Here is a 27,134-nt window from a genome sequence, read left to right as displayed (position 1 = left end):
GCATGAGTCCTCTGAGTGAAGTCATAGAATTGTAGAATTCCCTTTAACTCCACTGCTTATAACTCTTTCTCTCCCCACCACCACTTACGTGTGTGTGGGTGTGTGAAGTTTAAGTGAGGTTTACATGTCATACATCTGATGAAGTGGGTCCTAGTCCATGAAAGCTTATGCCACAATAAATGTATTGGTTTTCCAAGTACCACAAGACTCTGTTGTTTTGCAGCAACATATTCTGCTACCCCTGGGATGCAGGTGGCGCTGTGGGTTAAACCACAGAGCCCTAGGGCTTGCCGATCAGAAGGTCGGTGGTTCGAATCCCCACGACGGGGTGAGCTCCTGTTGCTCGGTCCCAGCTCCTGCCAACCTAGCAGTTTGAAAGCATGAAGTGCAAATAGATAAATAGGTACCGCTCCAGCGGGAAGGTAAACGGCGTTTCTGTGTGCTGCTCTGGTTCGCCAGAAGCAGCTTTGTCATGCTGGCCACATGACCAGGAAGCTGTACGCCGGCTCCCTCGGCCAATAACACGAGATGAGCGCCGCAACCCCAGAGTCTTCATGACTGGACCTTAATGGTCCAGGGTCCCTTTACCTATTCTGCTACCCCACTGGGAAGTGTTGATATTTCAGTACTGAATAATTTGAAAAGCTATTTTAATTCCTCCCAACAAATGTTTCCTGTAGCAAACAACAGGCTAAGGTGCCACGTTTTTCTTTCTTTTTTAACAGAGACGTGTCTTTGTTCTTGTAACAACTGCCCAACAGACAGAATGAAGAAGAAGCCCTGCTGGATCAGACTAAAGGGCCATTTAATCCAGCCTCCTGTTCCCACAGTGGCCAACCAGATGCCTATATAGAACATAAGCACAAAGGCCCTCTCCCCATTTCTGCTCCCTGGCAACTGATATTTCGAGAGACCATAAAGATGAGCCCTGCTTATGGACTGAGCCAGAGTCTTTGGATTGCCATACTCTGAAGAGCAAAAAAAGAGGACACATTTGCTAGCTTCTACTTTTAACTATGGATCTTTATGGTGGCTCTCATCATGAAAAAGAGGACCTGTCCTGGAAAAAGAGGATATATGGCAACCCAGCATCCTGTACTCGCAGTGGCCAACCAGATGCCTGTGGGAAGCAGGGAAGCAGAGCCCGTAGAACATTAGCCACTAATAGCATGCTCCTCCATGGATTTGTCCGACTCACTTTTAAAGCCATCCAGTTTGGTGTTCTCCTGTGGGAGTGAATGCCCAGGGTCAAGGGACCCAGGTGGCGCTGTGGGTTAAAGCACAGAGTCTAGGGCTTGCTGATCAGAAGGTCGGCGGTTCAAATCCCTGCAACGGGGTGAGCGCCCGTTGCTCGGTCCCAGCTCCTGCCAACCTAGCAGTTCGAAAGCACATCAAAGTGCAAGTAGATAAATAGGGACCGCTCCGGCGGGAAGGTAAACGGCGTTTCCGTGTGCTGCTCTGGTTCGCCAGAAGCAGCTTTGTCATGCTGGCCACATGACCCGGAAGCTGTCTGCGGACAAACGCCGGCTCCCTCGGCCTATAGAGCGAGATGAGCGCCGCAACCCCAGAGTCGGACACGACTGGACCTGATGGTCAGGGGCCCCTTTTTTATGCTTTGTTCCAGAAGTATCATAGAATCCTAGAGTTGCAAGGGACCCCGAGGGTCATCTTGTGTAAGCCCCTGTGATGCAGGAGTCTCTTCCCCAATGCGGGGCTGGGACCCACAACCCTAAGATTAAGAACCTCAGGCTCTACTAACTGAGCTAGCCTTTTGTTTGCCCCGAATCTTCCAGCTTCACATGGACCTACTGTTTGAGATCGGGAGACAAACTTATCGCTGTCCTGGTTCGCAAGATGCATATGTTTATATATTTCTACCATGCTCCCCGCACCAAATGCCCTTTCATCTTACCAAGAAGCTCAAAGCACTTTTTTGGGGGGGGGCGGGACTTTTCAAGCTCTACAACATCTTGTCTGAGTTGTGGAGACCAGAACTCTAAACAGAGTTCCAAGCAAAGCTTTTCCCAGCGTAGAAAAGGGGAATCTGCCATTAACATCATCAGCGCAGGCGGCCAAGCGACGAGGAGAAACAGGAAGTCTTGGATTTCCACGACAAAGAGTCCCTTGACACCATAAAGACCAGCTGCTTTAGTGTGGCGCTATCTGTCATGAAAGAAGACCACAGCTCCTCCGATGCGTGAATCCTCCTCCCAAAGAGGCGTCAAACTGGAATTGGCAAGCACGCATCCCCTGTCCCTTTAAAAGAGTTGCATAGAAGGGAGCATTCTGTCAGACGCTGTTTCTCCCAGCACTGCAGCGCCGTGGTGGGAAAAGCCACGTCGGGGAGGGGGGGGAATCTCAGTTCTCTGCAACTCTTAAAGGAACAGGATGACGACGACGACTCAACACCCCCCCTGCACTGAGCAGGCAACCCTGGTTTGGGCTCTCCCGAGTCTTTCCAACCTTCCCGGGGGGGTTCTTTGCACTCGCGTGTCGGCGCTGGGACCCAGGAGACGCTTCCGACTGGCGCGCTCGCCTTCTGCGCCGGGTCCATCTGCTGGGTCCGTGCGCCTCCCGGATGCCCGGCTCCGACCAGCTCGGCTCTTTTGTTCTGCAGCGGCCGGGCGGCGAGAGGTTTCCCACCGGACGCTCATCTCCCCACCCACCGCCGGCCCATTGAAACCTTCAGTTGCCGCAGATCACAATGCAAAACAGGTAATAGCCGCTGCCTGTGCCTCCTGGTTTGGGTGGGTAGCTCTTTCACTCGCCCCCCGCTCCCCCTTCCTGCCCAGCCTAGATCACAGATGGGGCGGGCGGGGAAAGCTTTGCAGCTCCGGGCGCTTCTCTGCAGGCTGGGGGCGCAAGGAGGAAGGGAGGGAGCAAGACCCTCGATCTGCGAGGTGGACGAGAGATGGTTTGCATTGCAACGGGTCTGCTCCCTTTAAGCGAGACTTGTTTGCGTTTAAGGGATCGGGGTCGAGCCGGGGATTATTGTGATGATGATGATTTTAACGCAAATGGTTCTTCTAATGCATTCCTCCCCCTCTTACCGTCCCCTATCCAAAGGGAATCCAGCTCCCCTAGAAGCCCCTTCTGTTTATTTATTATTATTTTGTTTTTTAAAAAACGCCTGTCTTCTTTTAGAATCCCAAATGCCTTCGGGCTGGCTCGTGATGGGAGTGAGGGAAGGGCACTCAGCACATGCCCAGAGGTGCCCTCTTCCCTATAGTCGAGCAAAATCAGCCCAAAAACAAAACACAAAAGAGGGGGGCACTCAGGATCGTTCTAGAATCTGTCGCTAGATTCTGGAAGATTCATTGGCCCAAGGCTGCCAAAGTCTCAGTTCAGATTAAGCAACGAAGCTGGTTCTTATGTTATGGCTGTTACAGGGACTTGGTCACAGGAATTTAGCTGAAAGATTGTGCATGACTCCCTTTTATCCAGTGTTAACAATCTGTAGGATTGGTGGATTGTGGAAATGAAATGAATTGGATGTTGCTGATGGGGAAATCTCTTTTCCTAATTCAAATTGACAGCAACATGGTGAATTTATACTCTCCCTATTCATCTTTTCTTTCCCCCCTTAACATTTCCAGTAGTGGATGCTGTTGGACTTTAGCATTTGTTTGTTTGTTTAGAAAAGTGCAAAAGAGCTGGGTTTGGCAACTTGATGCATAGCATGATAGCTTTAAAATGAATCAACCAGGGTTGTTTTTTAAAAGTATTTCTCAAAGTTAAATTTTGAAAGTAGGGTTAGAAAATGGTCAGAATTCAAACACAATCCACTGAAACATTGCCAAGCTTCAGATCTGTGCAAAATGTAATTGCCGTTCTAGTCGGTTCTATTTTGTATTTCAACATATTTCTGTAGAACTGGACGAGCAGCATCTGGAGAAAGTATTTGCAGAGAGGCTGGGAGACTGTTCTTTATCAGCAGATACCAGTTTAAAATGTATTAATATTCTGCTTAGGCTGTTTTCTAGGGCTGTTTGGAAATGGGTTCCAGAGCAGAACAGACTCAACTCTGAGTCCTGCATTATAGCTGTGCCAAGAGATACCTGCTAGGTTTGTCTCCTGGTAATACAGATCTACATCTAAATAATGGCAAGAGTTCATTCCCAGCAGATAAGCAAGTGAGTTTTTGCAGCTGACATCTACTGTATCTTGGGGATAGATGACAACCCCCAAGGAGCCCTGGGAATTGCATAGTTTGTGCGAACTATGTTTAGGGTACATATTCAAATGTCCTAAGCGTTCCTCCGTAACATCTGTAAACCAGTCTGCTCTACTTGCAAAAGTGTGATGCACATTGCAGAATTGCAATAAGGGATATAAGGCAAGGGTCACATATACAATTGCAATCTCCTTCTTTCTATCCTTGCCTGAGAGACAAAGCCCCCACCTCCTATGCATGATCAAACTTTGTTTCTTCTCAATTATCTGGAATAGCTACCCAATCTGCATCCTTGGAATGGCTAATTCAGTTTAGAATTCCCACTTCACTCATGAGTGCATATTGAAAGCTGGAGGAAAACTGCTCGCTTGATCAGTCCTGGGTTCTGGGTATGGCAGGATAGTTAAAATTAGATTATTGGTGTTAACAGATCTTAAGCATGAGTAGCGCAGACCCTCTTGCTGATGCAGTGCATGTTCATATATGAAGTTAGGGTGCACTCGCATGCAAATGTCATTAATGTACAGGGAATAACTGTACACACAGTTATTCACAGATGTAAAATGCATGTCTTTGTGTATATATTTTTGCTCACAGATACCTTGTAGACATATGCACGTTTGCATTCCCATCCACAAGGGAAGATATTATCTGCAAGACTCTCTTAAGACCAATTTAGACTGTGTACATGTGCAGACACTGTGCACCATTATATCCATGCTCGAGTGCGTAGTCACACCCATAATTCAGTGTATATTTTTAAAGAACCGTACACACAGTTAGAGATTCAGGTAAGTGTGCACAGAGTGCACATATACACTTACGGTTTCTTTTAAATGCTCTAAATTTCAGCGCACTTTGGAGGAGGCATTAACTGGTGAGGAGGCTGGGGAATTGGAATCTCATTCATAGTTTATGTAAGACACCATTTGCAGCCCTAGCCTGTGCATGTTAACTTGAGGGTTAACCCTGCTGAGTTCAAAAAGAATTACTTCTGTAAATGTTGCACTCTTGATCTCCAAGGTGCCCCAGTGCTTTTTGCCACTATAATTTAAGGCGCCTAGGGTACTAGCCAACGAAGTCATACTCCGAGTAGACCCACAGAAATCAGTGGGCTACGCTGAGTGTGGCTCAGTTGGCTATCACCCCATGTCTTTCGGAATGAATACTTGGATGTATTCTCGGGGTCTGAAATGCAAAGATGGTAATGGCGCTTATACTTTTGCAGAAGACCAAATGCATTGCTGGGGTGGCGGGGTCTTCCTGGTGGGCTTCTCTGTGGTTCTCACTGTTCTCCCGTCTCTGCAGCGATGTCCCTGTAGCTGAACGCGCTCTTGTTCCTGGTGCCCAATGGAGCCATCTCACAGGTGGCATGTCGACAGGGGTGATGGGCATCCAGCGGAGCTGCAGGCAAAGGCTCGGGTGCTGGTGCCAGGCGGGAGTAATTGGCCAAGAGCGGAAAACCATGGCAGCGTCGGGCTTGAAAACCAGGTGATAGAAACCTGCCCCCCAGTTCCTTGGGCTCACTATATGCAGACCCCACTCAGCAATGACGGCCCCCAGAACCACATGGCCTTAGAGGACAGGCCTTCTCATCCTGAGATCTACAGCATTGCCCTGTGGGGGCCCAAACTGCATTCGGCGCTGACCAAGCACAGAGGGGGGCGGTCCAATGCACAGGCCTCCCCTCCGGTCTCCAAGCATCTGGATCCACCAGGAGAGGGAGACGCCGCAGACGAAGGGTCCATGGTCTTGATTGATGCTGAAGGGGTGCCTCACACTGTGTCACGCCAAGAGGTGGAGCAGGCTGGACAGATGCAATCCTCTGAGCCCGAGCTGTTGGCCTCCGCCCCTCCACCCCGGCAGCTGTACTTCTGCCCCATTTGCCTACGGACGTTCCTGTACCAGTCGGACCTGGAGCGCCACAGCATCACCCACTCAGAGAGCAAGCCGTACGTGTGCCGCGAGTGCGGCAAGGCTTTCAAGCGCTCCTCGCACCTTCAGAGGCATAAGCACATACACACTGGCGAACGGCCCTTCAGTTGCCCAGTCTGCCGCAAGGGCTTCCGGGAATCCGGGGAGCTCCTGCGCCACCAGCGAGTCCACACCGGGGAGAAGCCGTACCAGTGCCAGATCTGCCGGTTGCGCTTCACGGAGCGTAACACCCTCCGCCGACATGCCAAGCGCAAGCATGCCCGTGAGACCTACTACCAGCGCTCCGTCGAGGAGGGAGGCGGCAGCTGGACGACGGCAGGAGACTGGGAATCGGAAGTGGTGGCAGGAAGCAGTGACTGGGGGCCGGAGGAACTTGGGAGTGGCTGGACCAATGAATCGGTGGAGGACTGGGTCGGGGATGGGAGCCACTGGGGAGAAGCTGCAGAAGGTGGGGCAGGAAGCACTCCGGTAGCTATGTCACAGATACCAGAGACAGAACACAGCAAGGACAAAGACAAGCCTGGGATCCAGCCCCCATAAATATGCAAAGACTTGGGGGCACCAGGGACTGGGACATGAACTCTGTCCTGCAACTGTCTAAAAGGATTTAAACCTCTGTAACTGCATTGAGACTTTTCCCGCCCCCTCAAGCGAGGGCATGAGACTGAGGATAGGACCGTTTCCTATAATATGATGGCCTTTGAAGTATCAATGGGTGGGCATCACCAAAGACTGGAGAATGCTACTGGTGGGCAGGGAAACATGACTGTCCCCTCCTATCATGACATCTGGAGCTGTTGAGGGATTGGAGAAACAGTGTTATGTGTTAAACTCTGTAGCAGAGTAGAGCAAATGAAACTGGGGGATTTGCTGTTTCTTGTTGTTTCCCAGAGGAATGGCCACTAGGTGATGTGTGCTCCTCTCCCGGTTGTACCAAACAAAATGCCAATACACGTTGGTCCTCTGTAAGATTATTTGCCCCCATTCTGAGTTGCTTTCTTGGCTCCTCCATGCAGTGGGGCATTTTCAAGTTTGCAAACTCTTCAATGAATTAACATATGCAAAAGAGCAGTTGTCTCCTTTCCCACCCTTCCCCTTTCTTCCCCTGCCCCAATCTTTCTGAAAAGTGTGATCTAAGGTTTGGAGATCTCTCCCTCAGCCCATAATGTGCGTGCTTGAGTCTAGAGTTTGAGGGAATGGGAAAATCTGGGTACATGTGGAGTTCTATGTCTTTGTGTATATGTGTGTGCACTTCTCAATAGGTGTGAGGCAAAATCCTAATGTGTAGGCAGAGATCCAATTTGAATACGTGTCTGGAAGTGAAGGACTGAAAGGAAGGACAAGGGGAAGGACAACAGGCACCAATCCCTCCCTTCTACACTGTGCAGCTTTCTCTCCTGTTTCTCCCTCTCAACATCCAGAGATGATGTGCGCTTAATACCTCAGTCCTAAGCACATATACTTACAAGTAAATTGCATTCAAATCAGCCAGAATTACTTTTAAATAAATGTGTTTAGGGCTGAGGTGTTAGGCCACCATCTGGTCCAGAGTGCCACATGAAGCAAGATCTTGACAAAGAATGAGCAGGGCATATGTGCCGGTGCTTACCACTGTACCACAAAAGTTAACTCGTGCTTTCTCTGGATAAAGTCTTGAAACATCAATGTTTTGTGAAAAGTGCTGAAAATTCTGTGAGGAATCTCAAACCCCTTCACAGAACTACATTTCCCACTACTTGTAGTTGAGCCATGTGAATTAATCTGGTTTTTTGTCTCTAGCAAAAGGCTTCCCAATAACCAAAGGGTTCTCAAAGCCAAACAAGCAATGGTGTGGTCATCAGAGCAATAGAGTCAGCTTCTCATCTACAATTTCCCCCCTAGCAAATTAAAAGAAGCGGGAGGCAGCAAGATTACATAAACTCACAATGTTCTCTTTAGGAAAGAACATGGCATCTTTCAGCAGAGGCCCCACCAACCTTAGTTTACTTCCAACCAGCTGCCAGCTGCCTGCCTTCTTACATACAAGCAGCCTGGGGTGGCTGTGCCTATAGGAGCTTCCTCCTCCTTAGTCTCTGTGTTGCCCCTTGTAGAACTCACCAGGGGAAAGGAATAGGGACTAAATTAGAATTATTTGGCTCTGTCTCTCATTGGCTCTGGCTCCATCTACTTTTGGGCTCTCTGCTTTCTGCTGCACCAGTTCCAGGGTGCAACAGTCGCCACTGGCTGTTTTAAAAGGTCTCAAACGGAGCTAGCCCTACCATTAGGCAGAGTGCAGCAGCAGATTATGGGGGGATGGAGTGGCAGTGAAGTGTTGGAGGTCACATCTGTGTGTGGCATACAACCTGCTCTGCACCTTCTAAACTAGCCTGCTGACCTCTAGCATTGTGGAGGCTGCTGTCCCGTTAGTTGCCAGTCCTCTTAGTTTCTGCACATGGAATGAGAGGAGGCGCCATCTTGTCCTTCACCTCTGGCAGCAAATTGCCTTGGGTTGGACAGTGTCCCAATCAGGATATATTTGGAGGGAAGCAAAGGGGGAATTTGAGCTTTGGCAATGTCTGTCTTACATTTTGAAGGTAACTTCCCTAACCAAACACAAGGCATCCCTTACAGGGCAGAACACATAGGAGGAAGAGTGTGAGAGAGCATGCTGCAGATAGAGAGAAATCAGCACGGTGATTCTCCATTATTTCTGTTAAAAGGTGTAGGCTTTTGATACAAGAAATGGTTAGAATCCAAAAAGCGGCAATGTGCAGAATTGAGACCACAATGTGCAGAATTGAGACCACACTGTAATATTACTGTGACCCAGAGTTTTATAATTATTTTGCATATATTTGACATGGGATACATCATGCCAATGAGGGTTGGATATCTTCTCCTGTCTTTATGCTGTTGCACTTGATCTGAACTGAGATTTGCCCAGGTGCGTGATTGCACAAGCATTCAATGACCTGCTTACAAGGTCACATCCTCGTACTCTGTGTTACGTCAATATGAAAATAGCTAACATTCCCTTTTTTCCTTTCTCACAATCATAACTGCAGATTGGGTCTCCCATTTCATTTATGGCCTTGCCTTGAACATGCTGCTTTCTTGCAATCCCTTTCCTAAGCAAAGTTCTTATTACACAAGTAACAAGCAGTGTGGGAGCAGCAGTGTGGAGAAATTGTTGGCTGCTAAGTCACAACCTATGAATGCACAGTGGCTCCCCATATGGATCTGCCACTATCAAGTGGTTTTCTTCATGGCACTGCAAAATATTCCCACCAGTGGTTTACAGCAGCTCAGAGAGAAAACAAGAGTGGAGGTCCAGTCTGCAAGGTGAGCCACTGCTCACTGTTAATGACATAAAGCAATTCCCTTACGGATTCAGTTTCAAGTGGTGTGTCTAATAAGGTGTCTGTCCAAGCTGATTCTAAATGAGAACTTTATGAACATCCTCATGGCAGTTGGAGAAACCAGGGTTGGTTGTAGTCGCTCCATGCTTCTGAAAATGATTTGGACCCCCACCTTTCTAAATTGCAGATGATAAGAGGTGACATGGGTTGAACAGTCTGCATGAGATAAGGAGATACGAGAGCACTCAGAAATTCATTTTTATAGATACCACTGCTTGCACCTCCAGAATTTCTCTTGCAGCCTAATTTCCTGTATCAAAAGCCAAACAGGGAGCAGAGAAGGCTTCATTACAAGTGTTTGTGTGTGTGTGTGTGTGTGTGTGTCAGAGAGAGAGAGAGAGAGAAGACAGAAGCTGGGATAACTCAATCAGTAGATAATCTCAGGGTCATGGGTTCGAGCTCCATGTTGGGCAAAAGATTCCTGCATTGCAGGGGGTTGGACTAGATGGTCCTTGTGGTCCCTTCCAGCCCTACAATTCTATAATTCTATGAAATGAGTGGAAGAGATGGTGCATGTATGTGTGAGAGTTCCTTTTTTCAGCAGAATGGCAAATTAAAACTAGCAATGTGACCATCCCTACTCTATTAGTCACGCCTTTTTAAGCTTTAAAAAGGGAAGCCAATATTTAAAATCTTGCTCATGCTAGCTGTGCTGTTATCAAGGTCGTTTCTATTTTCTATAGACAACACTACAAGAGACGGGGGAAGAATGTGCAAACACCCGCCCTGACAATAATAATAATCTCGTCCTCCCTTCCACTGATGAGGCCACTCAAAATTGCAGCTGGTGGATAATCAAGCAAACTTTGTTTTCCATTTTGCCCCCTGAAACATATGAGAGCCCACCCACTTAAAGCCCTTTCCCACAGCTAATTTCCTCCCTCTAGCACCACCAGAGATGAAGACAGTGTGTTCTAGGTCTGAAACCTGACTAGCATTGTAAAATATGGCGCCGTTTCGTGGAGGCCTTGCTGCCCATCCAACAAGATTGCCTCTCTTCCCATCAAAGGCTCTCCCTCTCCCTCCCTCCCCAAACTGCATGTGAGCTGGAGGAATGGAGCCAAGCTTTTGCCTTGAACTACCTCCAGGGCTGTCTTGTATGCCCAGGCCTCCAAGTTATCTTTGTTGCCATGGAGACCACCTTGAGCGCACAGTTGGGTTGTTACAAGCAGAATCTTTGTTAAGAAGGGCCTCAAGGCCTTGGCTGTCTGCAGAAGGATTAAATGGAAACACACTATCGCATCCCTGTTTTCCTTTTTAGCCACAGGGATATGAAGCTCTTAAAAAAGAGAAACAAAATTATGGAAGACGGGATTTGGGATTCTCTCAGTGTAATACGCCATGTCAGTGTTATGTTTACGCCAGCTGGGTTTTCCTCCCCCATGGGAGATAGCCCGAGATATCTGTTAAACCACTGGTCCAGTCCACGCCACATGGTTGGTGCTGGTTTGGATTCTTTGGGGTTTTTTGTTTTGGGAAGCTAATGCCACATTTAAAAGATAGACAAATGGCCCTCCAGTGTTCCCTGTGAGGATGGAACTGACACCACGAGGACATTTATCCATACAACATTGTTGCTCAAAATGGCAGGCTGGCGGGGCTGCTTGGGAGGAGGTTTGTTCACAAACACCCCAGCCTACTATCTTATTTAATGGCGCTGTGTTTGAGGTAAAGTGATATGGAAGTTCTGTCTGTGGTGGTTTGGCTCACTGATTCACACACATGCAGAGTTGATGCTCCAGTGCTCAAATGATAAATATTGACATGTGTCAACCACGCCTTAAAGAGAAAAGAGTCTTAAGAGCTGTAGGTGAGGTTATCTGTACCTTTTTTACTCTCTCTGTGCCCCTCCTCCAACCACACGCACAACAAAATCCAAAGAGAACCATTCAAATTAGAGGTCTTTAAAACCTAAAGGTTCTGTTCTGTCCCTTCTTATACATTTATTGTATTTATAACTGTATTTTTATTTATGAAATTATGTAAGCTGCCTTGGGGGCCCAGTTTGGGGACTGAACGGTGGGATAAAAAAAAAATAACCCTTAAATAAACAGACTAAATAAATTTCCCCTCAGGTTTCCTGTGTTTCTGGATATGGAAGACTGAGTGTTGGTAATACACATATTTAATCTAAAAATAGTGGGGTCAGGGCTCTTTGCTGGATGCCATGCCTGCAGATGGTTTACAAGCAGACAGAATTTCACTGGGCCAAAATTATGTAAGAGTAGGCTATATAACTATAATTTTTCTTCGGGGTTTTATCTCCCTGCTACTTTTTTAGATAGTTATCTTTCAGAGAAGGGATGCTTCCCCTCACAAGCATCAATGCATTTTTTAAAAGCACCTCCTTACAATTTCCACATGCTCCAAGTGCTATCAGTAGTGCCAGTATTTTTGAGCAGAAAATTGGGCATCTCTCCTAACCCGAGATAATGGACACAATTCAGGGAATAGTTCAGAGGATACAGTGACAGAGATTACCCAGCTTGAGGCTAACTGATAAGGTGGGCTATATCTGTATCATACATAAATGTGAAGTGTAAGTTTCTGGAACTTTACAAACCTTTGTGGGGTCTCCAATGGAAATCTATTTAACAACTTTAAGGGCCAAAACTTCAAAACGTTTAGCATTGTGAGCCCTTCTCCCATTCTAGCACACAGTGGCACCTCTTAAGGTGAGGAGAGTAAAGTAGAATGAAATTTGCTGTTCTATGTGATTAAGTCTGCTTTTCTGAGGGTGGGGAAACAGTCTGCTCCTCCTTGGTCCTGCTCTGTGCACATTTACAGTCCACACTTGGCAGTACTCATCAAACTGAAGTGGAGTTGATGTTTCAGAATGAAAAATCTGCTGGATGTATCACACTGGTTCATTGTGTGCCTGTTGAAATGTTATTTCACGTCATTTGTTGTCGGAAAAGCTCTTAGGGTGCCACAGGTCCTTTTGCTGTTGTTTTCCATTAAGTGCTCTTAGTAATTTGCAACACCTTCCTAACCACGTGTTCTCAGAAGTCAGTCAGATTGAATCCAATGGGGCTTACCGCCTGATAAGTTTCTATTTAGAAAGTAACATGCCATACACAGACATTTACTTTAGAGCCAGTCATGCCCCACAATATTCATTTACTTAAAATATCTGTAGCTAAATCAAAAAAATTGCAGGATGGTGTCCAGCAGTGTGAATAAAACTAATTCACGGGCAACATACAATTAAAAAACTCCAAGAAATAAACATAATAATATAACTCAGCAAGACAACAGCAAATTAAAACTGCAACCCCATTATCCATCCTTCCTGTCGCTCACCCCAATTCCTGTGCCATTTGCCGGTTGCCTGGCAGGCAGATAGATATATGGCAAATACGCGGCTTCTCAGCGCTTCACCTCCATGTCTGGAAAAGCTTTTTCCTACTGATGTTTTCTGCCTGTCAAGCAACCTGCTAAAGGCGGCGAGGCTATGCCAGAAAACTCGCACACCAACACGCAAGCTGGCAACCCCAACCGGGCTGCAAACAGCTACTGCGGGGTCGTGCCACGCGCTGAGAAGCGCCTTACGCGGCACTATTTCTGCATGGCATTGAATTGCAGCAGCAAAGGGACACGAGCGGGGAGGCGGCAGGATACGACGCTGCCGCAGTAGCGGCAGCGGAGGAGGGAGGGAACAGGGAGCAGGGAGCCGAAGCCAGCTCGCGCGCAAAGGCCGCTGGGACACGGAACGGAGGGAGGGGAGGTCAGAATGCGGAGAGGATTGTGGGTACGAGAGGAGGGCAGGAAACGGCCTTCTTCCTTGGGGAGGGAGGTTTCCGGTTCCGGCCGGGCCTGTGTGAGTTGCAGCCTGGCAGTGCCCCCTCTACCCCCCCACCCCAGTGGGACCAGAAACGCCCCCCGTGTCCGCTGGGGGCAAGGCGCGGGCCAGGGGGCTTCCCCCCAGCACCAATCCTGCCGCACAAGGAACAGCCCCTGCCGGGGGCGCGGAGGAGGCTGGGGCAGCGCCACACACCGGTGAGTGCGCCGTCCTGGAGCCAGCCCTGCTCGCCGCCCCCCCCCCTCGGCCGCATAGGTTGGGCCCCAGGGCCTCCCCGCCAGCCCATCCCCGCTCCCTCGCTTGGATTAATTTCCGCCCCGTCCCTTGATTAGCGGCCCTCCGCCCGACCGGCCACACTGCGAACTCGGTTCGCCCCCCTCCCGCCCCCTCCCCTGCGCGATCCGCCCCCTCCCTCTTCTCCTGCATCCAGTATCCTAACATCTGGCCCCCAACCAGAAACTTGCGTTATGTCACTTTTCTCCCTTCTCTCCCCTCCCCGCCAATTCATGCACATCCAACCTCAAGCTCGAATTGTCATCCCATATGTACTGACTTTTATCTTTAACCTTGTAAACCTCGCACGGATTTCTGTTGTCTTCGAGCCTCTAGTGTATCCGCTGCTTTCCCCGTAGCTGTAGTCAGATCCCCACCTCATCCTGCATTTTACCTTGGTGGTCAACTCGACATTAGTAATGTAGATCAACCCCAATATAGATGTATTCTAAAGCTGAGCTCTTCTACTTATTGCAGGCTTGCAACCCTGCTGCCTGTTGCAAGCACCTTCCCTCACACTTTTTTCTTGTCCTGCTTCTCCCCCATGCTGTTTTATTAATGCCTAGGACCATTTCAGACTCTTAGTCCATTTAGGTCACAGTAGTGGTTTGCTGCAACTGCTCAGGGATTCAGATGGGTCTTTTCCAGACCTACCTGAATATGGAATACGTTGATCCTGGGACTTTTTCATAGAATTGTAGAGTTGGAAGGGACCTCAAGGGTCATCTTGTCCAACCCTTGCGATGCAAAGTATGTTTTCTGTGTCTGAGCCATGACCTCTTCGGATGCTGTTTTTAAAAAAATGATGTTACTGAAACCTGAGTGATAGCCACCTTCCCAAACAGATTTATTTTTGGCTGTATCCACAGATTGCAGAGGTATACGTAACCCTCCCAGTGCTACTCTTGAACCTCAACACACTATTCTTACCCACCACTGATTGGTAAATATGTTATATAATTCTCCCGCCCCAATGCAGGCCCAGATGCATCTCGTACCCTTCCTCATCAGTGTGAGGAATGACTGGACTTCCACAGTTTCAGTTAGAGCCCTCTCTGCTGCCTCCCACCCATTCCATGCCCAGGGTTATGCAGTACTTTGCTGCCCTAAATTGTAAACTGGCAGAAGCTCTTCAGGTTATGAATAAAAGGTCATTCTCAGGTCTGCTTAACCAGATCCTTCTGTAATGGGAGATGATGTATTTTGCACACACACACACACACACACACACCAAAAAAATTGCTGCACAAGGAGTTCTAGCTTGTGCCCCATAGGGATTAAGCAAAATTCCTTATCTGTGCATCTTTTTATGACTTATCTGTTCTGCTAGTGATGAGGAGTGATAAGGATCTATACAAAACATTGCAGGCTTGATATTGAAATTTTTGCTTGATCCTCTATTTCTCTCTCTCTGGTTATGTCACTGGGTGTAGCCCAAACATCTTAACTACATCTGCCTCCTCCCTGATTTGTATGTTTTTCATACAGGGTGGGTACAATTATCACCTGGGAATGTAGCTAATTGAAATATTCCTCATTCATTCTTTTCCCTGTGCCACCACTTGCAAAACTTTCAGGTGTCTCTGTCCCTGCAGCACAACTGCTTTGCCTCAGTTATGTGTGTTTGAATTGACCCTTTGTGGAGAATTAACAGGCAATTCCTGACTTGGAAAGTGTTCAGGGGAGGGGGATAAAAATGGGAGGGGGCTTTCTTGGAGTTATGGTGTATCTTTAAAATGCCTTCTACATGTGGGGTTTAATGGGACGCCCCCCCCAAAAAAAGAGGTAGATCCCTGACATTTCCAGATGTATAATGGAACTTGGCTACCAAGTATCTTAGCAAGCTTAGTCACATAACCCAGGAGTTCTGCCTCCTAGTGCTGTAGGCTTAAATTGATGCACAGGACTCCCATTTGCTTTCTCAGGGACAGAGGAGCCCTAGTTCACAGCCCTCCACCCTCAATCTCCTTGGTTTCTTGTCCTGCTGCTATATTCCTCCATTGTTGTCATTCTTTCAGCCCAATCCACACCGCTGAAATCCACCAAGGATTTCGCAGCCCTCTCCTAGATGATCCTGGTCTCACTTTATCAATGCCTCCATTGCTGCCTCCTTTTCTTTACCTCGTCCTTGGTATTCCATTGTTCCCAGACCTCTGCTTCATTGTCCCATCTAAGGTAGATGCAAATAAGGCAGACACTGCACTGTTACTAATATCTGTATTTTTTAATATCACCTCAGCGATAGGCATTGGGATATGCCTGTATTCAGTACAGCTCCAGGCACGTGGTTGGCATTAAATAAAAGGGGCTGTAGTAGAATATTCTGCCTCCTTTCAGAGAACTTGGCTTCCATCGTTTCTTGTTGCAGTGCATTCCACTCATGTATGAGAAACGTGGAGACCTGAGGTTGGATCCAGCCAAAGTTAGTTGAACTTAAGTTCCATTGTTTTCAGAGGGAATTAACCATGACTGTCTTCTCCCATTGATCTCAGTGAGACCTAAGGAGGTTCAGCTAACATAGTCTGCCTCCAACCCCTGGCTTCTAAATCTTGCATCTGTTGCGTTATAGCCCACCACATTGCCATTTGCTGAATTAGACCAGTTTTCTTTTGAATCTAGGGCAGTTTGTTAATGGAGGGGGTTGGGCTGGAAATGGGTGATGATAGCAGAGCTGTGTACTACACAACTTCTTATCTTTGTCTTGCATGGAATTAAGGGAGGTGGAGAAAGGGTGCGTATTTGGGATTCTTATCTAAGTATTTCCTGATACTTTGAAACTGTGAAAGTTTTCTCTCTGTGTGTAAGTATATATGCAGAAAGTTGGTAAATGGAAGAGGCATTGAAAGTAACGACTAAAAATGAGGCAAATTGAAGAACCCACAAGAAGGTTTTTATTTTTTCCTTTCTGAAGTGGCTGACTCCCCACCCCTCCCCCTTTTTTCTTGCAGGGGTCTCACATTTGACTATTCCTTTGTGGAAAGTGCATATTCGGAAGAGAAACCGTGAAACTTGTGTGCGTATAATCAGATGTGGTGATCTTGCATATCACATTAATTGTTGGTTGTACACACACTCGAAGGCCATAGCATTCCAGGGTGTGTACACAGAGATGCATATATATGTGATCATTATACTGGAGGCTATGGTTTCCTGCTGTGTCTGTACAAAACAAAACACATGCGTATGTGATCATCATATGTGATGATTTACATCAGGTTTCCTGCTTCCTAAACAGAAGTGTCTTCCAGCCTAATGTGCAAGGCAGTCCTTGAGATGCCCTCCCCCCAAGAGTAAGTCAGCCAATGCAGTGCTCTAAAGCCCTACGTGGCTTGGCCCCTATATCCTCCAGAGGCTACCTGGTTTTCTGTATCCCACTGTGCTCCCCAGCATTGGAAGAGGATGGTAACATCCATGCCATACATTTAAAGCATATGGCTTCCCCAAAGAGTCCTGTAGAGTCCTGTCATCAAACTGCACCTTTATGGAACTCCCTTCCTTTGTAAAGTTACCAGATACCAAACTGGAGCCAATATTGACAGCAGTGCAAGGCTTTTCTGTTTGGAGAGACACGCGATAGCCAGAGATAGACAAATAAGATGTTGCATATGGATATTCAAATGGACCTTTTACAGTAGTACCTCGGTTTTCAAACGTAATCCATTCCGGAAGACAGTTCGAGTTCGAAAACGTTCGAAAACTGAAAACCCAATACAGAAAACTCAATACAGAAGCCACGAAAACTGAGATACCACTGTACTTACATTTACTTACCTTCCCCTTGTCTTATCAGAAACAGATTGCCGTTATGAAATATAAAATATGCACAATTGGATGAATTTCCATAAGCCACACAGGTTGCAGAATTCTGCAGTTTTGGGTGCAGAATACGGGAGGATCTTGAATGCAGAATAGTTTATATTTTATTATTAAGGCACACACTGTTCTAGCTAAGATGGGCAAGTAGGAAAGCATTCAGCCAGAAGGGATGAGAAGCCCACTTCCTTGAGGTAGAATCTTGGACGCTTCAACCCTATACACATTTTAGTCACGTTTGTATACTGTCACGCCCCCTCAGCCTACCTTATTTTACTGGGTTGCCATAAAACAGGTGGGAGAACTCTCTTCAGCTTAAGAGTCATGCTCCCTCAAGGGGGGGGGCAGGTAAAAGTGCCATAGGTGTGCCTCTTATCTTCAAACAATTGGCTATATACCAGCCATGCAAAAGCCAGAGGTTTCTATGCACATCCACCCATCTCTGCATCTAGGCAATTGAGACATTACCACAGTGGCAAGAAGCCAAGTTACAGGGAACCAGGCAGAGGGCCTTCTCGGTAGTGGCACCCGCCCTGTGGAACGCCCTCCCACCAGATGTCAAAGAGAAAAACAACTACCAGACTTTTAGAGGACATCTGAAGGCAGCCCTGTTTAGGGAAGCTTTTAATGTTTAATAAATTATTGTATTTTAATACTTCTGTTGGAAGCTGCCCAGAGTGGCTGGGGAAACCCAGCCAGATGGGAGGGTATAAATAATAATAATAATTATTATTATTATTATTATTATTATTATTATTGCAGAACACCTTTCAGCCAAGCAAAAACCCTTGAGGAAGATGCAAATAAGGGCTGGGGGAAAGGGTGTGGTCCCAGGGAACGGGATGTGGCTTGGGTAGAATTCCAAGGGCTGGGTGGAGTTCCCCCCATGCCTGTTATAAAATGTGACAGCCCCATGTATGTATGGATGCCCAGAGGGGCATGTATTCTATAACAATCCCGTGAGGTAGGTCAGGCAGAATTAAGAGTGGCTGGTTTCAGGCGGCATGAGAAACCTTTTTAGCTGAGTGGGAAGATGGAGTTTTCCATGTTCAAACTTTCCACACTAGCTTTTAGCCCTGGTAATCTACGCTAACCTACATTGTCAGAGCCTAGCATGTTCAAACAAGGAATGACACTTTGCAGATGAGTTTATTTTAAATACGCAAACCCCAAACTACAGGGACAAGCATGGGCTTCTGAACTCCCCAAAGCGAGCCTGGCCTTGGAATGATTTGTACCTGTGACCTCTGAGAGTTTTGTTTTTTAACCTCTGCTTAATACCAGGACTCCATAAATATTCAAAGAAATAATGCTTTAGCTGCATTGGAGCCAACTAGTACTGAATGGATATAAACCCTGCTTTCCACTCAAAAACTGGGGGATTGTCAAGCTTAGTAGAGTGAGTCACATGCGCCCTCGCTGAGAGGAGGAACTAAAGCTTAGAGGCAGCACAGATAGTTTGAGACATCCTGGTTTATTTTAATAATGTTAGAACAGGTAAATGCCATCCAAAAAAGGTTCATGGGGCTAGAGAAACACCCTATGAAGAAAAGTTACAATGTTTGGGCCCGTTTGAAAGCAATTAAGGACACAATTGAGGTGTATAGAACGATGCCAGCATAATACTATAACCCAGGGTCTTCAAATGAAACAGAAGGGTAGGAGATTTAGGACAGACAAAAGGAAGTTCTCCTTCACCCCACGTTTTCTATGGGATTTACTTACCGTAGTGATGGCCACCGATTAAGGTGACTTTAAAATTAGATTAAGACAAATTCACAGAGAATAAAGCTCTCCGTGGGTAGTTGTCATGATGGCTATATACTATTATACTACTTCTGGGATCGGAGACGGCATGCCTCTGTATGCCAGTCTCTGATGGACAACAGCAGGGGAGACAGGTATTGCCTTCAGGTCCTGTTTGTGAGCTCCACAGATGTTTCTGAACAGCCACCACAGAGACTATATGCTGGACTATTTGGCCTTTAATCTGATGCAGCGAGGTTCTTGTTCTTATACCTAAGACCCTGGAGAGACATAGCCAGTCAAAAGTAGACAATATTGGGTTTGGTGAACAAGTTAAATGAATATAAGGCAGCACCATGGTTCTAACAACCATGGGGCCACCACAGCAGAGTGCCAGTGTCCTGGATATGTCTGGTGTGTGTCTACATTGGTATCCCGTTTCTCTCCTTTGTCTAGGCAGTGCCCCCTCCCGGGTGGAGATGGAAGCCAATGCAGCAAGCGACGAGGGTGTGCATTTCCAGAGCTACCCCTTCGACTTCTTGGAATTCCTGAACCACCAACGCTTTGAACCTATGGAGGCCTACAACCACGAGCACGCCAAAGCAGTCGCCGCCCTTCCCTGCCCGCAGCCACAGTACGACTACACCCAGCCGCCCGCTGCTGCCCCACCTGCCCACTTTGACCGTGTCCCCACCGCCGTTGGCACCTCCAAGCCCAAAGCCGAAGGCCCATCCTCCTCTTCCTCAGCTGCCTCTTCTGCCAACGTTCAAGTCAAGAAAGCTGAACCGGGGGCTCCTGCACCACCACAGCAGCAACCGCAGCAGCAACCGCAGCAGCAGCAGCAGCAACCACCTTATACTGGTCCAGCAGTGGTGCCAGCGACAGGCCAGCCTCTCTTCGATAGTACAGCTGCGGCTGCAGCCGCTGCTGCTGCCTACAACACTCCTCAGTGGGGCATTGTGGACCTTTCTGGCCACCAGCACCTCTTCAGCAGCCTGAAACGTGGGCAGGCCCCTCCCCCAGCTACAGCCACTGTTGCCACTGACAGCCAGGTGGGCAAAGACGACAAGAACTACTTCCGGCGCTTAAAATATTTCATCGACCGTCGTTTCCCGTGCGGCGTGTGCCAGAAATCCTTCAAGCAGTCGTCCCACCTTGTGCAACACATGTTGGTACATACAGGCGAGCGGCCCTACGAGTGCACCACCTGTGGTCGCACCTACAACCACATTTCCAGCCTCATCCGGCACCGCCGCTGCCACAAGGACACCGAGGATGCCACGGCGGCTGCCAACGCAGCGGCTGCCAACGCTGCCGCAGCTGCTGCTGCTGCTGCAGCCGTTGCCACCAACACAACAGCTGCTTCTGGTGCCGAGGGAGTAGCTCAGCCACCTACTCAGAGCGGCAACCCTCAGGTGGTTCCCGCATCTGCTGGGACGGCAGCCGCGTCCGCCCTCAGTGCTGCCATAGCTCAGGCGGAAGGCCCGTTCACCTGCTCTCTCTGCTGGAAGGTGTTCAAGAAGCCAAGCCACCTGCACCAGCACCAGATCATCCACACGGGCGAGAAGCCGTTCTCATGCTCCGTCTGCCAGAAGAGCTTCAACCGACGCGAGAGCCTGAAGCGACATGTGCGGACCCATTCGGATCTCCTGCGAGTGCAGTGTGGGGTTTGCGGCAAGGAGTTCCGGGATGCTTCCTACCTTCTGAAGCATCAGGCTACCCACGCGCCACCCGGAACCTTGCCGCCACGCCCCGAGTACAAGTGCGACATCTGTGGCAAGGGCTATGTGGCTCCCCAGAACCTCCTGCGCCATCGGCAGCTGCAGCACGGGGGAGCCCAGCTGCCCAAGGATGGCACCAATGCCCTGTCCTACCTGCCGCCAGGAGCTTATCTCCTCCCACAAGACCCGCAGGCTACCGGTTCTGACGGTGACACCAAGCCCACATCCTATGGGCTCTTGGGTCACCCGCTGCTGGTGGGGACGGCAGCGGGCAAGAACTTCTGCTGCGGGATCTGCGGCCGCGGCTTCGGGCGCCGGGAGACACTGAAGCGCCACGAGCGGATCCACACCGGGGAGAAGCCTCACCAGTGTGCCGTGTGCGGGAAGCGCTTCCGCGAGTCGTTCCACCTCAGCAAACACCACGTGGTGCACACGCGGGAGAGGCCCTACAAGTGCGAGATCTGCGGGAAGGTGTTTGGCTACCCGCAGAGCTTGACCCGCCACAAGCAGATCCACCGGCTGCAGCTGCCTTGCTCTTTGCCACCCATGGGGCCCTCGCTGGCACCCATGGGTCCTTCGCTGCCGCCGCCTCCCGAAGGGCTGACCTACGGCTGCTCCGACTGCGGAGAGCGCTTCCCCGATCTCTTCCACGTCATGAGCCACAAGGAGGTTCACGTGGCCGAGAAGCCGTACCCGTGCGATGTCTGTGGCAAGTGCTTTGGCTTCATTGAGAATCTCATGTGGCACAAGCTGGTCCACCAGGCTGCCCCCGAGCGGCTCCTGCCACCGGACGAGACGGCAGCGGCGGTGGCGCCTCTGGAGAATGGGTTGGCCAGCGGCGACAACATGACGTCATTTGAAGACCACCACCCCACCTTGCCCAGCGGGGAGCGCTTCTCCTGCTCCATCTGTGGCCAGACCTTCAAGCATTTCCTGGGCCTCGTGACCCACAAGTACGTTCACCTGGTGCGGCGCACGCTGGCCTGTTCAGTCTGCGGGCAGAGCTTTGCGGGGGCCTACGACCTGCTGCTGCACCGCCGCACCCACCTGCAGAAGCGGCACTTCTCCTGCCCGGTGTGCGGCAAACGGTTCTGGGAGGCCGCCCTCCTGATGCGCCATCAGCGCTGCCACACCGAGGAGCGCCCTTACCGCTGCACGGTCTGCGGGCGCGGCTTCCTGCGCTCGTGGTACCTGCGCCAGCACAAAGTGGTGCACACCGGCGAGCGGGCCTACAAGTGTGCCCTCTGCAACAAGCGCTTTGCCCAGTCGTCCAGCCTGGCCGAGCATCAGCGCCTCCACGTGGTGGCTCGGCCCCAGCGCTGCCCCACCTGCGGCAAGACCTTCCGCTACCGCAGCAACCTTCTGGAGCACCAGCGGGTACACCTGGGTGAGAAAGTCTACCGCTGCGACCGCTGCTCCAAGAGCTTCTTCTACCTGTCCTCTATCCTGCGCCACCAGCGCTCCCACGATGCCAAGCGCGAGCTGCGATGTGGGGCCTGCCTCAAGCTCTTCAAAGACCCCAAGTACTTCAGCAAACACCTCCAGGCCCACCAGGGAGGGCGGCCATTCAAGTGCAGCACCTGCGGAGAAGCCTTCTCCAACACCTACGGCCTCAAGAAACACCGCCACATCCACAAGATGGAGCGCTTTGCTGCCATGGGAGGCCACAAGGAGCAAGCCTAGCGCTGGGGGCAGGGGAAGAAAACATGGGCAGTCCTTTATCCTGGTACTTGAGGGTGGGAAGATGAAGCTAGTTCCTGTCTGTTGCAAGCCACAAGGGCAGGCTTTTCCCTGTAGTAAGATGCTATGTTTGGGGAAGGATATGGGAGAGTCCTCAAGTCACAATTGCATGGAGCAATCCATGGAGAACCAGGGATGGAACGCAGGATTGGTTTATGTAGTAGGTAGCCGCCCTGGATCTTGGTTTTCCCCAAACAAATAGCTGTTGCCCTGTCCATCCTGGATTTCCTAGTCTAAACATGATAGGAGAGGGTGGCTGTTGTAGAAATTACCCTTTCTTACCAAGAATGGATGGACATTTATTACCTTTTCCAGGAAGTGGGAGCAGAGGAATGGTGTTCTTATGGAACAATAAGCCTAGATACTGAACGAGAGAAGAAACCAGTCTAGGTTCCCATTTGCAGCTTCCTTTCCTCCCTTTAAGAGCCAATTCATAAATTTCAGTGAAGGGCAGGACATGGTACAGTCCTTCAGGAGCGCTTGCCAAATTTTACTGTTAACCCAGCCACCTGATCTATGCCGTGTAGGTCTTGCTTCCTTTCTGGAGGAAAGACATTGATCTGGGTGCTTTACCTCTGACAATGGGCTGCTTGTCCTCTTTCAAATACCTTAGTTGCCCATGGGACCTGGTTGCAAACAGAAGATAGTCTGTCCCCCCCCAAATTTACCTGTGTAGGAAATTAGAGGAGCTTGCTTGAACTTTGAACTTTGCATATCGTACAATATTATCTAGATGCTGCCACACCATAAAAAAATCTACCTGTCCTCCCACCTCCAGGACAGTTACCACTTCATGATGCAGCTGGAGGATTATAAACCTGCATGCTCCCTCACATTAAAAACAAAACACTCATAGGAAACAAATGAGTCTGGAGGGAGGGTTCTCGCCTAGCCTTCTCCCTGATAGCTAGCTTTCCACATGCAGAGAGTACAGTATTGAATATGAAAGAGCATTCAGATTTGTCATTTCCCCCCTATGTATGAAGTGGTGTAGGCCCAGAAAGACTGTACCATGTGGTCTTTTTCAGAATTTTCAAATTGACACACCAGTTAGCTAGTGTTTGCTGCCTTCCCCTCCTACCAGAACCTCAAATGGTTGTGGTTGCGTATGAAGCCGAGAGAGAGGAAAGCAAACGTACCTGGTGGCTCTGCATCCCAGACCACAGTGAGAGATGTTGCCTTGGTTTGCCCAGCACATCCAGTGCTTCACCCACCGTTCTTCCACTCCCATAATCCCACCCTCTTCTTGGCAACACTTTTGCTGCCCTCACATCAGATAAATGGCAGACTTAACTAGTTTGTGGCTGGAGTACCCCACGGGGAATTTTCATCTTCAGTCTTAAATCATGGACCTTCTTTCCCCCCACCCAAACAGGAATATTGGTCAGGTATGGTCAAAAAGACTCTTCCAAACTCTCTAGCTCCCTGGCGTGGCTCCCCAGCTCCCTCTCTCTGTGCCACTCACCACCCTCTGGTTCTGAACAGGCAGAAGAGGAAGCTGACTTACTACATGCAACCAAAGAGTTCTAAGAGCACGCCCCCTTGTGGACGGTGGACACCAGGTGGTTTCGCCTTTCCCTCTCCCTCGTGATCCAAGTTGACCTTCCACATCTAATAAGACAGTTGTGATGGGGAAACGTTATTGCTTTTCCATGCTGGAGCGTTCAGAGCATGAAGACTCTTTTTTTCAGGTGGCAGTACCAAAGGTGCCTCCTTGCCATTTCTGGTCTACATCCCTGCATCTGCATCCACAGTTCCTACTTTGGCGAGATGGACAGTTCCAAGGATATGAGGACCCAAAGATGCTTTTATTATTCCAGTGTGGTTGCCCAGTGCCTGGAAGAAGAGGGAAAGGGGGGATGTTGCCAAAGTTGCAGAGTTGCCTGGGGATAGAGAATTATGATAGAAATGGACTCGGCTGGGGGGCGGGGGCGTTCCTTAAAGGAAACCTCGCAGCATTTGGTGACCCAGTGTCTATCTGACGAAGAGTGTGAAGAACAAAAAGGAGATGGGAAGAGGGTTCAGCCTGTTATTTTCCAGCCTCGGTTCCACATTTCCCATGTTGGGTCAACTCCAGGGGAAAACTCTTTGTCCATGTTGAGTCAGGCCCAGTTATCTTAATGTCTCTGACAGACTGAAATACTACTGACTAATGTCCTGCCTCCAAAAGTAGCTGATACTGGATGTTCTCTTTCTTGTTTTATCTTTATACTAAAGTTTTAAGGCCTGAACTTGTAGCTGAAATTCAGTGGATTCTCCCTATGGTGGTGGATATACCTCTCCCTGCCTTACATGGAAACTTTCCATATAGAATTTTCCCTCCCTGACTTTGTAATTTGCCAATAGAGCTGAGTTTAATATTAGATTCTCCTCCCTCCTTATGAATACAAGTGTATCTTGTTTGTACCATACCTGCTTCATAGGAAGAGCTGCTTCTGCATTGAGTTGAGCATGGTTTCCACGGAAACCCCACGGAAAGACGTGGTAACCCCTAAACTGATGACATGTTCTCATACTAAAGGCTGTTGTTTATACCATCCACTTTATTACCCAGGAATAACAAGCGAGTTCACAACAACTAATCTAGTAGATGATTTGTCTGACAAATTGTTTTAAGTGTAGGTTCTCAAATGGACGATGGAACATGACAGGGAGAAGCAAGTCTTATGCATTCCCAGGTGACCCAAGACAAAAATACTATGTTTCGAAACTACAGCATAACATTGGCTCACACATAACAGGATTCCAATGGATTTATTCCCCCTTCAGAATAATTTACAGGCCTAAAATATAGAAGACAAATTTCCATAAAACTATGGAATTCCTGTTTCAATCACAAAAAGTACGCTAATATATTCATCCAGGCCTTGTCTATGAGAATCGTGTTGTTTCCTACAGTTGACAAAATGTAGTCTTGACTTTCATCCTAAGTTTTAAAAAGTTTTCTTCTTTAAAAAAGAAAAGAAAAAAAGGTTTTAACGTTTTCTGACCTTACAAGAGCAATTACTCCATCTTAACACCCCTTAATCACCTCCTGTGTTCACAGTGTTAGAAAGTGGCAAGAGAGAGTTCGCCTCCCCACTCACCCTTTTAATTCTTTTATTTACAGGTGAAGAGAGGGAGCTGAGGGCAAAATGGCTATCTTTGTTTCCAACCGAAATTCTAATGCCAGAGAACAGGCACTCTGCTTATCTGCCTGCTGTCACTTGTAAGATCAGGTTTGCTTAAGAAATGAAGGTTGTGCCCACACTTCATTCTAGGAGTGGTTTGATTTTTCCAAGTATGTTTCCCTGTTCTCCGTTGTAGTTTGGTTTGGATAGTTGGTGCGATGTGAAATTGCCATGCCTCTCATGTGAAAGATGCTATTAAAAAAAGAGCTGAACAGCACTTCCAACTTTCCTCTATAAAGTAGAGGGGTCAGAGGATTGGAGAGTAAGGCGCCCAGAAGACGGCATTCTTTGGCTTGAATTCCGTGGGAAAGTTCTGTAGGGACTAAGGTCAAAGACAGGTGTTCCAGGTTTTAATTCTGGTTGGGCAATGGGATACTTTTGAAGACCCAGTTGGAGTATGCGATCAAGACTTGCCAACTAACCTTCCCGCTTCACTGCTCTGCCTATTATATAACTATATCCAAATGGATTCTTAGCTCTAAAGTGTGTGCATCACTAGGATGCTGGCTGTCCTACAGATTCTCATCACCCCTGATGCCTTGCCTGCTGTGAACGGGAATTGTGAAGATCCTCCTGTCTTTTCCTAGCATCGGACCTGACATTTTAAGATGCCGCAAGACACACAATCATCTGAACTTCCATCAACCCTCCAGTTTATTGGGGAACATGGATTCTCTGGTTCTGACAGCGGGCGATGTTTTCCCACGCTCCCCACTCACCCCAAACTGGGAGATGGACATTTTTGAGACAGGACTCGAACATTCCCAGAGCAGTGACTGAAAGAGTCGTGCCACAGATAGGATCCAACCCATTGCAATCATGTTAGCAAGATGTCTTTTTATATTAATACAGATCTATAATTACATACGTTTATATATAAATACTTCTTTTTCTAACAACCCCTTTCTCCCATTGGCCATAGGAAGTGCAGTACTTTTGGTGCCAAGATTCAAGTCCCTTATGATAACGTGTACTAAAATACAATATGTATAGGACCCCCTCGTTGTCCATGCAGCTGATGGGCCTGGACCGATATAACCTGTCCCGTCCTCCTTGGTGGTGCCCCTTTGGGAACTGTACAGCGTGTGTTTTTCTCAGTCGGGGTTAGGGGAATGGGAGCGTGTGTTTGTGTTTTAAACCAAGCTATTGTTTTAAAAGTGTCTGATTTACGATGTACAGACTAAACAAACATTAAAAAAATAAGAATTGGAAAGCATATGTCCCATGCATTGAGAGGGCTCCAGATTTGCTTGTTTTGCCAACTGTTGGTGTGGAGGGAGCTTCACTTTAAGAATCCCAAGTAGCCAGACCACTGGACAGGGCTTCCTGAAGTGTTGGGGCCATGTAAAGGGCAGAAGAACA

General features: G+C 48.5%; 2 protein-coding genes across 6 annotated transcripts; both read left to right on the top strand.

Moving 5' to 3' along the window:
• The first annotated feature begins 2,573 nt into the window (after positions 1-2,573).
• Positions 2,574-11,575, top strand: LOC118095886 (uncharacterized). Its single transcript, XM_035137201.3, has 2 exons — positions 2,574-2,715; positions 5,483-11,575. Exon 2 carries the CDS (start codon positions 5,525-5,527, stop codon positions 6,647-6,649), a length of 1,125 nt encoding a protein of 374 aa, XP_034993092.1. The 5' UTR covers positions 2,574-2,715; positions 5,483-5,524; the 3' UTR covers positions 6,650-11,575.
• Positions 2,582-26,985, top strand: ZNF865 (zinc finger protein 865). Of its 5 annotated transcripts, XM_088656145.1 has the most exons (4): positions 13,244-13,506; positions 14,452-14,525; positions 16,531-16,595; positions 19,598-26,985. In XM_088656145.1, the coding sequence occupies exon 4, from the start codon at positions 19,621-19,623 to the stop codon at positions 22,543-22,545; it is 2,925 nt and encodes a 974-aa protein (XP_088512271.1). In that variant the 5' UTR covers positions 13,244-13,506; positions 14,452-14,525; positions 16,531-16,595; positions 19,598-19,620; the 3' UTR covers positions 22,546-26,985. The 5 variants fall into 5 exon arrangements, with proteins under 5 accessions (XP_034993085.3, XP_088512271.1, XP_034993082.3 ...); XM_035137191.3 differs by lacking the exon at positions 14,452-14,525; XM_088656146.1 differs by lacking the exon at positions 16,531-16,595.
• The last annotated feature ends 149 nt before the right edge of the window (positions 26,986-27,134 follow it).

This window comes from Zootoca vivipara, chromosome 12 (genome assembly GCF_965207765.1).
Source record: "Zootoca vivipara chromosome 12, rZooViv2.hap1.1, whole genome shotgun sequence".
In the NCBI taxonomy this organism is placed as follows: Eukaryota; Metazoa; Chordata; class Lepidosauria; order Squamata; family Lacertidae; genus Zootoca; species Zootoca vivipara.
Note: the sequence above shows the minus strand (reverse complement) of the source record. Positions and strands in the feature narration are given on the sequence as shown.

Bases quoted from the DNA above. Each gene is read 5' to 3' on its own strand.
- LOC118095886 (XM_035137201.3), top strand. From the start codon at position 5,525: ATGGAGCCATCTCACAGGTGGCATGTCGACAGGGGTGATGGGCATCCA.
- ZNF865 (XM_035137194.3), top strand. From the start codon at position 19,621: ATGGAAGCCAATGCAGCAAGCGACGAGGGTGTGCATTTCCAGAGCTAC.